Below are 16,423 nucleotides of genomic sequence, written 5' to 3'. Positions count from 1 at the left end.
GAGAGATAGAGAGTTAGAAACATCGATGAGAGAGAAACATCGATCAGCTGCCTCCTGCACATCTCCCACTGGGGATATGCCCGCAACCCAGGTACATGCCCTTGACCGGAATCGAACCTGGGACCTTTCAGTCCGCAGGCCGACGCTCTATCCACTGAGCCAAACCGGTTTCGGCTTGACTAATATTTAAAAATATTTTTTTTATTGATTTTAGAGAGGAAAGGAGCGGGAGAGAGAGAGAGAAACATCAACGATGAGAGAGAATCATTGATCAGCTGCTTCCTGATGCCCTCTACTGGGGATCCAGCTCACAACCCAAGCATGTATCCAGATCAGAATCGAACCTTGACCTCCTGGTTCATAGGTTGATGCTTAACCACTGAGCTCATTTGACTACTTAGTTTTGTAAAGGAATGAACTGCACTTAAGTATACCCCATAGCAACCCCAGTGTGTTCACAGAAAACTTCTATTAGAAGTAAATGTCCACTGATATCAAGATTGCATTTTCAAAATTCATGAGAGTTTTATAGGCTCCCAGCCTTTGGTTACCTTCAAACTTAATTTGTCAACAAAACGTTGCTGAACTTTTCATCATTCGTGTCTTTTTTATTGAATGCTCTGTCTTGTGACTTGGAATCACTTCTATTGGAAGGCTGCCTCTGCTGCAACTATTGCTGCAAGCTGGGCACTTACCCAGATAGAAAAGAATGCTATCCCTTCTCAAAGTATTTTTGCTGTGGTCACTTCGATTTCAGAAAAATCAACTACCAGCCGTTAAAATCTTGACTCTATGCACATTTTTTCATATAGTCTTTAAGCATGAAAAAAGTCAAAATAGAAGCAAAAATAAGAACTGTTTTCTTTAAATCTTAAGATAAGAAACTATATGTGTACTGAGCAGTGCCTGCCTCAGAAGTTGGGGGAGAATCTTAAATAAACTCTTAATGACTCAGGTTTAGACATTGCATTTGTCCTGAAATATGTACTTGTGTTCCTATGTCAGCCATTAATTTGAGAACTGTTACAAGGCCTTAACAACCTTTTTAAAATATATATTCCCAATAAACAAGAAGGCAACTCAGCCGATAGCTTTTCTGCATGGTATTGTTTTATCAGTGTAATAGCTTTATGGCAAGGATTCACTCGGTGGTTTATTGGCACTAAGTTAAATATCTTTTGTGATATGGTAATTTGCAAACTGAGCGTTTTTGGCTTTGTGTAGCGTTATGAAAGCTACCAACGTGTGCCATCATTCTCCATTTAATAAAAGTCAACTTTCCCTGGCATCGCATGTGTTTGCAGGTGGTGAAGAGGAGTTGAGATTTCCACTTTCACCCACATTTCTTAATGGCTGACTGCCCTTCACTGAATTTTTACTTCAGTGTGTGTGCTTGCAGCTGTGAATCACAGCTCGGAAAATAGGAAATCATTTTGTGATGATTCCTATTAGCAAGTGTCCAGCAGTGGCTGTAATTAATTCAATGGTTCCTTCCCTTTGACGGTGACCAGATAACCCATAACTAGCCAGTTTGCTATCTCAGATAAAAGCTCTTCATTTTTCTTTTAACTTTCCACCATCTCTCAGATCAGCTTTGCTCTCTTCCTCCTTGCAGTGCTGTGTACCTGAACTTAAGACTATTACATGGTCTGAAAGCTTTGAACATCGGTCCTGTGATCAGTCAGCAAAGCAGTCCAATTTCCACTTTGTTCAAACAGTGCTTTCCCGTCTTGTCTGGGAAAGTGTCTGCCAATTCATTTTTCTCTTCTTATCAGCAAAACACATATATGCTGTGCTCACATTGCTTAATATGAAACACAGGGAAAACCCCTAACTGTCAGGAGGCAAGTTAGGAACACTGCCCAGTCTCTGCTCTCATCTCAAATGAGAAAGCAAATGGAATGAGAAAGCAAATCAACAGTGCTGATTTTATAGGTGCCACTCTCATTGCAACCTAAAAAGCTTCCATAATGGCCTTCTTTACACAGAGAATATTTAACGTATGTTCTTCTTCTTATAAATCATTTTCCTCCCCTCTATCTGTCAGCCCCCAAATCACATTTACATGCAGCCAGTCTTGGACAACAGCTAATTTGTATTGAGAAATTCTTGGCAAAGCTGTAGGACTCCAGCCTCTTACCCCTTCTTAGGCACTCTGACCAAATCTGTACTGGGCACGGCTGCTGAACACCCCAGAAGGTAATTAATACATTCTTCAACTATTTCTTCTTTCGCTTATTTTTTCACAGAGAAGCGGCATCTTTTGTGTTTCGTAGTTAGCCAACAGGAGAGAACATGGGAGCAGTGGGCAAATGTCAATGTCACTCTGCTCTTGGTATTTTACATTTCCTTTCAAACATGGGAAAGGATTAAAAGTGGTCTAAAGCATGGGCCACTCTCTTGGCCTCTTCTTGATTGCCTGGCTTGTTTTGTCCCCTGTGTTTGTTGGAGGTAGACTAGAAGAGATGTGGGAAGGAGGTAAAAAGGATGAATCCGGAATTTCCACTCCCTCCTGCATTGCGGGCATCTCCCACCACCTTCACCCAGGAGGTTTCTTTAGCAGCTGCTATATTTCCAGCATGCTGTCGACGTATACAAACAAAGTTTTAATTTCAGGGGTAAGGTCATGAGTCAAACCCTGGTTCTACTAATGACTAGCTCTGTGATTTGGGGCAAGTAACTTAATCTCCCTCTTTTCTCATCTATGAACAAAGTGAGTAAAGTACTTAATAAAGTCCAAATCATTTATATTTACATGGCACAGGTGTGTCTGGTCTACCCAAGGAGGCACAAAAGGAAATCGTAGGCACATTGGAGAGGCACTGGGTCAGAGTGTTCTAGGAGCCCAGAGGAAAAAGCCCAGCTCCCAGGTCCGAGTCCCCAGAGGACCCTTAGCTTTCTTTAAGGTTTCCATTCTGTAATCTATACAATGGAAATAAGGATACCTCCTCTAGTTTGTGATGCGGTTTGTCTGAAGGCAAAAGAAATAGTGCATCTGTGCAAATTCTTTGAAAAATGTAAAATGCCGCATAATTCTATGGTACTATGACAGACTTCAGAGTCTAAAGGGAAGATAGAACAAAATTAAAAGTGAAGGCTAACCGCTAACCAGAACCTAAGAGCATAAACAAGAAAAGCAATTAAACTGACCATATAGTATATATAAGAACAAGCATATAATTTTCCAAGTATGTGTGATGGGATGACTAATATTTTACTTCCGTGAAGGCACAGCAGGAAAGAAGGGCTAGCTTCTATTTCAACTTACTAATCAAAAAAATATATTTAAATGTATTCATTAAGAAATTGAGGATATACTTTATTAACTTAAGAAATGTTATATTGATACACAAATATTAATGTACAAAAATTTTAGTGATTTGAATTATAAAAGGTATTACATATTAACATATATGTAAGAACATAAACACATTTTCATTTATTTATAGCTGGCCCTAATGATCTTCATTATGGCAAATTGTTTTACATCAATCAAAAATGTAGCAATATCGGCATTTTATGTTCATGACTTTATTCATTGTGCTGTCTACAGAAATAATAATATGCTCAGTATTGTTATTTGTCCATAACATATGCTTTGGCAGAAGAATTGTCAGGACAATATTTGGGACAGCACCCGAGAAAAGCAGGCCCTTAGAAAGCTGCCAATAACTACATGCTAGGACCTCTGAGGTCATCTTGGTACTGCAGGTAGGTAATTCAGGAGGCACTGTGATCAGTTGAGCCCTTCACTTCCAGGAGTTGATAATTGTAAAAATAATTACATGTGTGAATTCTCAAAGGGCTAAAAACCAGCTGTCACAAAGAGAGTAAGTGACATCTATTGAGTTGTACTCTAAGGGCTTTCTAACAGGAAATATGCTTATTGTCCTAGGTATTAAAGTTTGATCCTGGCCATCTCAGGAGAAGGGGTAGATCGAAATCCATGGCTCTCGTTGACATCCAGTTGGATCACCATGAGCGGTGTGATTGTATCTGCAGCTCCAGACCACCTCGATAAGAGAATATGCATGTTCACTAAGCATGGAAGATCCTTTAGTTCAGTGGTTGGCAAACTGCGGCTCGCGAGCCACATGCGGCTCTTTGGCCCCTTGAGTGTGGCTCTTCCACAAAATACCACATGCGGGCGCACATGTACAGTGCGATTGAAACTTTGTGATCCATGCGCAGAAGTCAGTATTTTGTGGAAGAGCCACACTCAAGGGGCCAAAGAGCCCCTTTTGCCGACCACTGCTTTAGTTTAAGGAGGGTATCGTAAGTGACCCTTTTCCCACCAGCAGCTGAACTTACTGCTAGCCTGCAAAGCAATGAATACAAGTGGTTGTTGAGTTTCAGCTTAGCTTCCTTAGTGTCATGGTAATCAGAAAGGTATATCATCAACCTCTATATCCAGAATAATAGAATTGTATTTAATAATAGTGTCTGAGGATATATCCATGCCTACATGTAAATGGTCAAATGGTTTATTCAGTATATATAACCAGGTACACCAGAGCTTACATAAGGTTGAGTCATTTAGTTCCTTAAAGTCTTTTGACAAAATAAGGGACATAGTAAATACATGGAACATTTCCTTGAAATATTTGGAAGGTTAATTTATTTTTAAATTTTGAATCACAAAGAAATTTTTAATCTTGCTCTTTTAAAGAAAGCACCTTATATATTAAAAACCAAAAGATGAGTTTTTCTTATATACATCTTAACTATAAAAAAAGGAAAATATGGTTCCTGGGGAAAAGGCACAAACCAAACCATGTTTTTTCATGAGACACACTACATACTTACCTATGTAGACAGTAATTACCTGTCTCCAAAAGCATGCCGTGATAAGACAGGCGCTTTGGAAATTAAGTCTCCTTTTGGTGCATCTTGCTGAGGTATGCAAAATTTATGTAACACAAGCCTCAAAAAATTTTCTCAGAAGGTTTATTATTATAATCCTACAAGATGCAATTTATAAGCTGTAGTACAAATTTTAATTGTTTCTTTCCAGAAACCCATCTGCAGAAGTAATGTCTCTGGAGAATGGCCTGGGGACTCTGTATGAGCCTTTCAGAACAAGGCTCATTGAAAGATTTGGGGAGTTGAAAGTGAAAACATTAAGCACTGAGGTATTAACCTTACTGGAAATTTGATAAAATACTTGATAGGACCCATATTTAATAATGAATTCAAACTCTCCAAACTGTGCTAATTGATTTTCTGTACATTGCTTCTGTGTTCCTGTCTCTTCCATATACAGACATGGATTTACAATGGCATTTTATATTTGGCAAGCCATCATGGATTACTTATAGCCTAAAAGCTTTTGTGTATTAAAACAACCTAAGCTTATTTATATAAATCCCTAATCATGTACACACTCCCCAGCTCTGAAGTCCTGTTTCTGAACCAAGTGAAATCAGAGCTGGGGTCTCTAGTTCTTTGCCAAATCTATGGGGCTTATTCTAAGAAGCCACTCTGCAAATTGTGGGAGCAAGAGTTTGGCCTGGTTCCACCACTAGAAAACTGTTTCTGCATCAGTGGTTATCATTGCTATGCAGAGTAATTTTTCCTCTCTGGCTCCTTACTGTCTATTTGAAGGGAGACTGACTCCAGGAGTAGGAAGTGATTCATCATTCTCCAAAGCAAGACTCTTAAGAAAGCAACCCTGAAATCAAGATAGCTCAGGGGCGTCTCAGAGAGAACTACATTTTTCTTGCTGCCTTGAAAGATAAAAGGAGAGCCTATTTCTTTCCTGAGTCCAGGTCCCTACTGACTAGACCCAATTTGAGTGAGGGGTATATGACAGGTGCTTGTTAAGTCCCCGTGTCAGATGAGGGACCACAATCTCTTTGGAATTTTACTAGTAAGCATGGTGCCCTCAGGACCAAATCCTCAGCTACCCCTAGCTCATTTCTTCTCAGCTCTTTGAAAAGAAAGGCCAATGCTTTTTGAAAACATGCCTTCAAAATGTGTCCAGGGGAGTGAGTGGTAAGATTAAACAGAGATTGTTCTGTTGTCCAAAATCCCAGCGTGCAATCAGCAATAGCCGAGACAGACATCGCTCTTCCCCTTCGTGACCATTTGCAAGTTTCCTCTGAAAACATCGGATTCCTGTACCAAAACCAAAATGTGTGACATCACGTTAGCGTGTTCAGCTTACATCATGTCTGTAAGTAGGAAAAATGAGAGTGTTTTATCCAGTTTTCAATAAACGTTCCAGGCTGGGAACCCGTGAAAGCCCTTGTCTGCACTTCTTATCTATTCGCTGAAATGTGAGCAGGCATATCCCCTCACTTTTCTTTTTTCTTTCCTCGGTGTTTTATTAAAACGTCTCCCTTGGTTATCTGTTACCTATTGTATTTCCAATAAATCTGTTTCATCGCCATCAAAGGAATAAAAAACTCACCGTACAAAGTGCATTTCAAAACAAACCCTAATAAATGCACCTGAAATAAATGCCTTTCATTCAATATGTTCTTAGAGGGCAAACCATTTTCAAAAGTAGCATTTTTGTGTTTGTCATATTGGTAACATGCAGCTTTTTCCCCTCATAGCAAATGTAATAACCCTCTTATCTTCCTGAAAAATAAATGTTGCTTTTGAACAAAAGTGCTCCATTATTTAGTACTCACTGCAGCTTTCGAAGCTGTACAATGTTACAAACTTGCTTTTACAAATGCATGCACCTGTTTGGAGTGACCATGTTGGGCACCTGATTTCTGAAGGATTGCTTTTACAGTGTTGAAGGAGCATAAGCCTTGTTCCCTGACAGCAGGATTCTACTCTGTCCGTGTCCTGAAGCCAGGCCATGAGGTGGGACTCGGGCTTTGTTGTTCTCTTACTGCTGTTATTGCTTCTTTGTATGAATGTGTGTTTCCCCTGCGGCCTTTTAATGAAATATATCCTCCTCTGACATTGCTCATTTAGGAGAGTTCACAGCCCATCTCTTCCTCCAGAACCTGAAATCAATCACATCACAGACCCATTTCCCCATTGTCCGCCCTCACACCTTTCCCCATCTAGACGAACACCCTGGTGGATCAGTGGTGTCAGTTCAGGGAGACCAGTTTAGAGGCTACGCTTTTATAGACTTCGGTGTATAATTTGGGTTGGGGGCCATATAAGGAGAGCTCTTCTCACTGCAAAACTTGTGCTTTTGCTTGTAGCTTAGTCTTTATCATCTGGCTATCAGAGATAGCCAACAGCTGCACAGTGTGGGGTGAAATGACCACTTTATATAGTTTAGGGTTTTAGGTTTGGGGAAAAGAAGTAGAAACATATGTATCATGTGGCAAGAACTAAGTTTATCATAGAAATACCCATGAATATGTGAGGGAGTGGCAAGGAAAGGATCAAATAATGCTGTGCATAGTAGTTAACTCAGATAACTTTTTAATGTAAAAAGTATCATACTAGCCATATATGAACAACTTTTTAATGCAAATACAAATTTTATTTCATTTCCTAAAATGTGCATGTGTCCAGTTTTACTCTAAGAATAACTCAACAGATGTCTAAATTGCTCATATATTCCTAGGGTCTTCTGCTCAAACACTAAATTAAAATGCATAGCCCAGTATTCATGCCTCAAATCCTAGGAAATACGATTTTGTTTATTGACAGCTCTGGTCAAATATGCTGGGAGAGAGGATATTTATAATTCACTGCTTTTATTGACATTCACTTAAATTCTGTTGTTTTTAAAGATCAAGTTAAAGACTACACAGGCCTTCAAAACTCAACATAACATCCTGGGAAATCTCCCAAATGTACGTAGACAGCAACAATGGATAAGCAACTAACCACTTAATTTAAGACTTTATATCTGCTGTTTATGTTATAGTCCTAAATTTGCCAGTTAATTTGTATCTTTTAAAAAATGAATTTTATTTCTATAGAGATCTCTCAAAATTCATTAGCAGATCACATTAAAAGGGAGTGGAGCTGAGTCCATAATAAAGGTTAATGTACTCAGTGAGCAAGTTATGGGCCAAAATATCTTCATTTTCTAATAAACCATTCGACTTTCTAATTATTTTAAACTGTTGGATATTGTTGGCCAGTCTTAGGGCCAAGAGCCAACTCTTAAAATAATTCTTGGATTCAATTTTCAATAATACTTATGATGCAAATTTTCTTTCAAGAACTAAAGTCTGGGTCATATTATCTAACATATATCTTTGATTGAGGACATATTACAAATTCATTCTCTTCTAGTATCTTCTAGCCCAGCCGTGGGCAAACTATGGCCCGCGGGCTGGATCCGGCCCGTTGGGCTGTTCTATCCGGCCCGCGGAGCCGAAAGAGCGGAGGGTTCTCTTGCTCTCCCCTCCGCTCCTTCACCAGCAGCAGTGTAACATGGCAAACGTCGGGAAACACGGCCGCAGCTCCTTCTGAGTCCAGTTTAAGAACCCATTGTGGCTCTCGAGTCAAAAAGTTTGCCCACCCTGTTCTAGCCTATCTTCTTCCCCCTTTTACTTCCCCATTTCTCTTCTTCCTCCCTAATCCCTAGCTACCATTGATCGGATCCATGTCTACTTTGAAAAGGCACTGGAGGTCATTTAAGATCAGGAGGCCAAATATACTTTCTCAAGTGAGCAAGTAATAGGGCTGAAATTGCCAACTATTAAGAAATCACTGCTTTTTGAGAGTTGAATACATCAAGTGACTGTTTCCCAATATTTTCCATTTTAGTACAAACTTTGGAATACGGTGATGGGTATTTATTGACTTCTATTAAAGGAAATTTAGCCACATTCAATATGGGGAAAAGAGATTAATTTAAATATTTGGTTAGTAATTCAACAACAAAATGTATTAGAGAAAACTTTAAGGCATGCTTTGGGGTTCAAACCCAAGGTCCATGACAGAGGATAAAACGGGAGAAAGATGTTGTAGGTGGAATAAACAAAAAGAACAAAGATCCTCCAGCAAATCTATATATATGGTGAATATAATGATTTCCAAGAATAGGGATATAGAAAACTTCTGATTACAGAGACTCTGGTGTGGATGGCTAGCAAAGAATCATTGTCTTTCACATGTAGGAGAGGAAGCCATGAGGCTTTCTGAGCAAGTATAAGGAAGAAGGCCTTGGGTATAGTGACAAGTCTGCCACTTGCTGGACCTATTGTTTCTTCATTTACAAAATCAGAATGGTAAGGCGTTCTATAGGTTCTTTTCAACAGAACACTTCTGCAATGTTGGGAAATGACAGAAGTCTACAGGAAATGATGGTGGTAGGGGTATAAATTAGGAAGCTCCTCAAAGTTCTAGGGAATGAGATAAGGACAGAAGTGAGACCTCAGAGACAGGAAGGATATAGGCCCCTAGTGTTTGGGCAGATTGTACATTGCTTATCTCTAGGAGGTGTTATTTAAATGGGCTGAGACTGCAAGAAAGGTTAACAGGAGGATTCAAAGGTCTCAGTGACTGTATGGGAGGTCAGTGCAGGCTTGTAGCTGTCCTGAGAGAAAGGGTCATATAGTTGGAATTTTGAGAGAACATATGCTCCTCAGGAAACTAAGGAGGCAGGAAAGAGAGGCTAATTTTGAGAGGAGATCATGTCTCTCAGAAGAGCCAAGGCTTGTAATGGTGACTGGGACTCATCTTTTGAGAAGAGGAAAAACAAAACCTGAAGGACATTCATAACCACAACTTAAAGGACAAAAAGAAGAATTCACAAAGCTCACAAACAAAACAGTTACGTTTCCTGCTCTTATCAAACTAGAGAAAGAAGGTTAGACATTAAACAAATAGTTTATCATATTTGAGAAAAGCATAATGTGGGATGACATTAAAAGGTAAACTTTAAGTCAGGGGCAGAGAGGGATTTCTTAAGAAGATGACATTAGAGCAGAAGCAGAAAGTTGAATAAATATTAGTCATGGGAAAAGTGGAAGGAGAATGTGACATTAAGATGGTGGCATTAGAAAAAAAATTTTAAAAAATATTTTTATTGATTTCAGAGAGGAAGAGAGAGGGAGAGAGAAAAATAGAAACATCAATGATGAAAGAGAATCATTGATCAGCTGCCTCCTGCACGCCCCTCACTGGGGATCAAGCCTGCAACCTGGGCATGTGCCCTGATGGAATCAAATCATGACCTTCTGGTTCATAGGTTGATACTCAACTACTGAGCCACACTGGTCATGCTAGAAAATTTTTTTTTTTTTAAAGTGGCTAGATTAGAAAAATATTTTGAATGATTAATTGACCAAAGGGGTGCTGAGAGGGAGAAGGAAGATGTCAAGGCTTTTTCCAAGACCTCTGGCATAACATACTGGGCAGAAAGAGATTTCATTTATTGAGATGGGGGACATGGAAAGAGGAGGGGATTTGGAGTAGATCAAGAATTCAATGTGATGTTCATGCCAAATGGGCTTTGACATATGTGGTTGGAGGTATTGAATAGACAGGTCTGTGAGCCCGTAACTTAGAAGAGGGATCTGGGAATGAGATGTAAATTTGGGAGTCATTAGCCTGTAGCTATGAAAAGTCACAGGGACAGTTGAGTCACTTAAAAGAGAAGGGAGGGTGAGGGGGAAGGATTACCCAGCAAGAGTATAAAAATATTCTGAGTACCAGAGGAAGAAATTGCCCCATGGGGACTGGGCCAGTTTTATCAAGTATTGCAAAGAAAATATAGGAGACATCTACTGATTTCACTGCCCCAAACACTCCTCCCTATCCACACCTCCACTCCTTTTCTGAGGAAAACCATTTTGTCTGTAGTGGCACTGTGCACTAGAACTTGGTGATGATGAGCATGTACTATATCTGTATTGTCCCAATACTGTAGCCACTAATTACATGTGGCCATTGAGAACTTGAAATGTGACTGGTAGAGCTGAAGACTGGAATTTTACTTATGTAAATTAATTTATATTTAAATGTGAATAACCACCTTGTGAGTAGCGGCTACTGCATCAGCCAATGTAGCTATAAACTATAGACATCACCCACAGAGTTGTAGCTATAACAACCAATACTTCATGTACCACATGTGCACCCTGCTCTCAACTGAGTGTCCAGGGTAGCGGCACCTGACCCAACCTGGGACTTAGGTCTTCCTTAGGATGTATAGAACCGAGAAGAGATTTTGACAGTCTCTCTTTGTTTATTTGGATGGCAGGATGTAAAAATCAATGTCTAATGACAGCTGTTCTCCTTCTATGTAGATCAAAAAGTCCAGAGAAAATCACACTGCAAAGGGAGAGAGGGGAGAATGACATCAACATGCAGAAAGTAGCTGAGAGTCTTGAAGGAGCCCCTTGTTTGCATGGGTCCTGATGTCTCACCAAATCCCTCTCATGGAGTCTGAGAATGCCAAATGGTAGAGGTGTGAGCCAGGAGATAAAACAATGTGGAAGGACATGTGATGAAATGGAGGTTTTGAGTTACAACTACTTTCTGGAGAAGTTGATTAGTGACTGGAAGGAGAGAGATACAGTCAATTCTCATTATTTACAGTAATTACTGTATCTTCTATAACAGGGGTGGGAAACCTTTTTGTGAGTGCGTGCCAAAACCAGCAAAATCTCTGACTCAAAATTCTTCTGTGTGCCAACCCTAATTTTTTGAGAACATGTTACGCCTACTTGATATCTCTTAAGGATACATATGTGAAGAACCTTGAAGAAATAATAAAATTCATTCGAGTGACAAAAACAGTATATGATGATGAAAAATACATTCAATGTATACATGTACACTGATAGTCCGACAGAAAACTTTATGAATCCGTTTGATATTATCAGTGGGACTTTTGTTGCTGCATCACTGATGACAGAGATTTTACATCAGGTTTATATTTCGTGACCTTCAGAGATATGCACGAGCTACTACTTTCATCCGACAGGCTACTCCTATTACGAGACTTAACAAAGTTCATCACTGAGAACAAAGATTCACAAGCGTATGTGGATGAAACCAAAACACTGGTCGGATCTAGGAAGGCAGGGAGAGTTAAGGCAGAGGCATAGAAATTGCTCTTCCTCACACTCATCAATCCATGTCTATGGTCTTTAAGATAACTTGTTATATAAAATTATTTATTTATCTAAGATGCACCTACACTGAATTTATCTGAAAAATAAAAAAGTCGATGTTAAGAAAAAAATTGTAAATGGAAGATTATAAGAGAAGGTTTTGCGTGCCAGCAAAAGTTACTGGCGTGCCTTGTTTGGCATGCGTGCCAGGGGTTGCCCACCCCTGCTCTATAACATGACTACAAACACTGGATTAGAGAATACTGAATCACAGCTCTCAGGAAAAGCACAGGTTTAGGTTACTGGGAACCTCTGGCTATATAACATGTATCTCAGTCAATCAATATACAATGTTATTTTATGTGTGTTTCTACTTAAAGACACCTAATCCTATATAATAAAAGGGTAATATGTAAATTGACCCTAATGGTGGAACGACTAGTCGCTATGACGTGCACTGACTGCCACAGGGCATACGCTCAATGCAGGAGCTGCCCCCTGCTGGTCAGTGCACTCCCAAAGGGGAAGCTCCACTCAGCCACAAGCCGGGCTGACAGCTGCGAGTGCAACGACAGTGGAGGGCTGACAGCTGCGAGTGCAACAACAGTGGAGTGAGCCTCTCCCGCCTCATCAGCCTCCTCAACAATGCTAAGAATGTTTGACTGATGGCTTTAGAACCCACCCTCCTCCCCCCCGCCCCCCGCCTAGGGCCTAAGTCATCAGTCAGACATCCCCCGAGGACTCGGGCTGTGAGAGGGCACAGACCAGGCTGAGAGAACCTCCCAAGTGTGTGAATTTTCATGCACTGGGCCTCTAGTTTAGTATATATTGTTGAATCAGGAACATTGAACTCATAGCCAATAGCTTTATAACTCATACCTAAGTGAAGTTTATCTAACACATGGATTTTCACCATAAATCACACCACACAGCCCTTCAAAACTACATCTGAAGGCCATTTTAACTGATAAAATCACCAACAAAATGCACAAAAATGTGAAAAAAAACATGGCACAAAATAGAACATGAGAAAAACGCTTGTTTATGAGAGCTGAAACAAGGGGCAGAGTGTCACCTTGAATAACCTTAGCTGGGAACATGTGTATTGGACAACTCAAACTTTTTCCCAATCTGTGCATGTTCATAAATTACCATAAAAAACAAAATCAAAAACTCTGCATGTATTGATTTTGAAGTTACATATAAATCTTAGGGAGTAGACAAATTTGCAAATACAGAAGCTGCAAATAATGGATATTGACTGTAATAATAAGGCCTTTCTATTGAGTATTTATAATGTGCAATGAATTTTTCTGCAGCTTCTATATATTCACTTAATTCTCATAACTCAATGATAAATGAGTTCTGTGAAATTAAAAAATATATATTTCAATTTTTTAAGAGTAACAGTTATTTAAAATTTACACTTAATAAAAATATAAAGCTTTTTATTACAAAGCAACATTATTTTGTTTGTTATGTTTTATAAAAATGAAAAAGTGACCTGAAACCAGTATAATTTTATTAACCAATGGCACCCCGATAAATTCAATTTAAAAATTTTTAAATAAAAGAAAAAGTGAACCACGGATAGTTGAAGTAAATTACCCAAGGTCAGAAAACAGTAAACTCCAGGCAGTTCCTCTACAACCTACATCCTTAATCACATTGTAACACCATCAATCCAAGTCAGTGGATAGGAGACAGAACTAAAGAATTTATTTAGAAAGTTTTCTCCCCTACACTCTCAAGCATGGACCCTGAGGTCATCACTGAACATTTGGTCAAGTTTCATTCCTTTAATAATGGACAAGTGTCTAATGTAAGGGAAGCACACTCTAGGCACCAAGGACAATAAACAATGTTCTAGGGTTCTGGAATTTACTCCAGGGTAGAAACAGAAAATAAATACATATAATTTGATATAGTGATGATTGCTATAAGAACGAAAAGCACATTAGAGAAGCTAAGGAAGGTATCTCTTCTAAGGAGGTGACATTTTTGCTCAGATCGAAAGGAAGAGAGGAAAAAATGGGTGGAAATATTTGGGGGAAGAGCATTCTATACAAAGGGGTTGGCAAGTGCACATGGACCTGGGCAAAAACAAACTAGGGATGGTCCAAGGAACAGCAAGAGGGGTAGGTGGAGTGGGTAAGAAAGCAGGTGAAAGAAGCAGGCAGGGCCAGTTTATGTGGGGTCAGACAGGTCATGGTAAGGAGTTTAGATTCCAAGTACATTGGCAAGTCCTTAGTTTTGAGCAGGGAAGTAAAATACTATGACAAGTTGTTAAAAAATTCTCATTGTGTAGAGATTTGACTGTAGGAACACAAGAGTAGAAGAAGCTTAATGAAGCAAATGCAGGAGAGCGAGGAAGCTTTCTCTATGGAGCCCAAAGTAGTGTAAGTGAGAAGCAGCAGTTTCAAGATGCACTTGAAAAGCAAAGCTTTGAATTTAGTGTGTAAGAGAAAGAGGGGAGTCAGGAATGTCTCCAAGGATCCACGCCCAGCCCTCAGGTTAATGTTAGAATCTTATACCTCAAGGGGAAGACAATGATTGAAGAAAGGTTGAGGATGGGGGATCCAGCAGTGTCTTCTAACTTCCACAGACTTTTGCTAAATCCTAGATCCTGAGATTTTTTTGTTGTTTATTTGTTTTTGTGTTGATTTCTGGGTCTTCTGGGAAAGTGTGCCCTCAATACTTAGGAGAAAAGCACCTTACTTATTCACCAGGACCCTCATTTTATTTAAGAAAAAACAACAACTATCTCTCTCCCCCTCTGTTAAACATTATCTGAACACCAATTACAATCATGGCTATTACTTAAATAAAAATTGAAGGTTTGTGTGATGAATTCCTTGCCCCTGTATACACATACTAAGCTCCATGAAGACACGGAGTGTGATAAAGAGCTCTAACAAGAAATGGCAAACAGATGAACATATTAGCTTTGCTGAGCAATACAGCTTTCGCTCACTGGAAGCCTGCAATGGAGAAAAAATCCAGACTGAATCAGCAAGTGTATTGATTGGGGGGGGAAAAGAAAATAGTTTGGTCAACTATTTACCCAAAAATGCTTTCAAGAAAAAACTAAAAATAGTTCTCTGAGTTTCAATACCTCAAGCTCACCCCATTAAGTTTTACAGGAACTGAAATCATTTCCTGTTTTATCCATAGGGGGAAACATATTTCTCCAGCAGACATTTTAATGAAATATATGAGCTTTTGCACAAGGGGGACTAATAGGACATTTCCTTTTTCTTCTCATAGAAATTGAAAATAGACTAAGAGCCACAGAGCTGTGAATAGTATAGGTCTCAATTTGATCTTAAAATAGAATAAAGGAAACCAGGCAGTGCTTAATCATCATCATGGTATTGTGTCTCAAATATATCTAGGGTTTTATGTCATCTTCTTCCATTAACTTGTTCAACAATTATTTTTTGAGAAACAACTATATTTTAGATGCAGTATGAGGTGCTAGTAGTAGGCCAATAATAGCATCTTAACTCTTGCTCGTGTGGTACTTGCAGTCTTACACCAATAGGTAGTACAACATTGATTATCTGAAGCAACTTTCAGAACCATTGAGGTCAGGGCCTCTCGCTCCCCTTAGTCAGCATCTCAGCTCAGATCTATTGACACTCAGAGCTAGATAATTCTTTGTTGTGTGTGTGTGTTTATGGGGTACGAGGGGGTTGTTTTGTGCATTGCAAGCTGCTAAGTACTTTTTGGCCTCTACTGACTAGATGTCAGTAGCACCCTGACCCCATTAGTAGCAATCAAAAAATGCTCCAGATATTGCCAAATGCCCCCAGGGGAAGAAATTCATCTCCATGTGATAATTTAGAGGATGATACAGCAATAAAATCCTGCCTTTTTCTGGGGTCTCCCATTTATTCTGTAAAGTTGCTTTTGCCAAATGATATTGCCTGCAGAAAAGATTGAGGATTAGATTAATGTAGACAGGCCAGTCAGACTGGGCTGAACTGGTTTTAGTAGGCAACAGAATCCTTGTCAACTTCTGAAATACAAATGCAAACCCTGTCTCTGATGACAAAAAATATCAGATCCCAGGATATTCATTAATTTATTCCACAAAAAGTTATTAGATGCCTTCTCCCTTATAGGCCAGGCACAAATAGAGGGGCTTGAGACAGTGAACAAAACAGACAAAAATCTTTGTCCTGTGGAGCTTATAATGAGGGCAGGTAGATAAATAAGTAACATGTATATACTAATGTGAGAAGGAAAGAAGTGTTCTGGCTATCCTACTTCATAAAAGGGTAATATGCAAATCTACTGAACAGTGGAACGACCAGTCGCTATGATGTGCACTGACCACCAGGGGGCAGATGCTCAATGCAGGAGCTGCCCGCTGGTGGTCAGTGTGTTCCCAACGGGGGAGCGCCTCTCAGCCACAAGCTGAT

General features: G+C 39.5%; 1 protein-coding gene across 2 annotated transcripts in view; it reads left to right on the top strand.

The window, feature by feature from the left end:
• The window catches only part of PDGFD (platelet derived growth factor D), a 224,786-nt gene extending 218,171 nt beyond the window's left edge, over window positions 1-6,615 (top strand). For both annotated transcript variants that reach the window (XM_036324423.1, XM_036324422.1), the window contains exon 7: window positions 3,896-6,615. In XM_036324423.1, the coding sequence (XP_036180316.1) occupies window positions 3,896-4,021 (126 nt within the window). In that variant the 3' untranslated portion in view covers window positions 4,022-6,615. The remainder of the gene's footprint in view (window positions 1-3,895) is intronic.
• Window positions 6,616-16,423: the final 9,808 nt, after the last annotated feature.

Source organism: Myotis myotis, unplaced genomic scaffold, assembly GCF_014108235.1.
Source record: "Myotis myotis isolate mMyoMyo1 unplaced genomic scaffold, mMyoMyo1.p scaffold_m19_p_10, whole genome shotgun sequence".
In the NCBI taxonomy this organism is placed as follows: Eukaryota; Metazoa; Chordata; class Mammalia; order Chiroptera; family Vespertilionidae; genus Myotis; species Myotis myotis.
The sequence above is the reverse complement of the archived record's forward strand: the minus strand, read 5'-3'. Positions and strand labels throughout refer to the sequence as shown.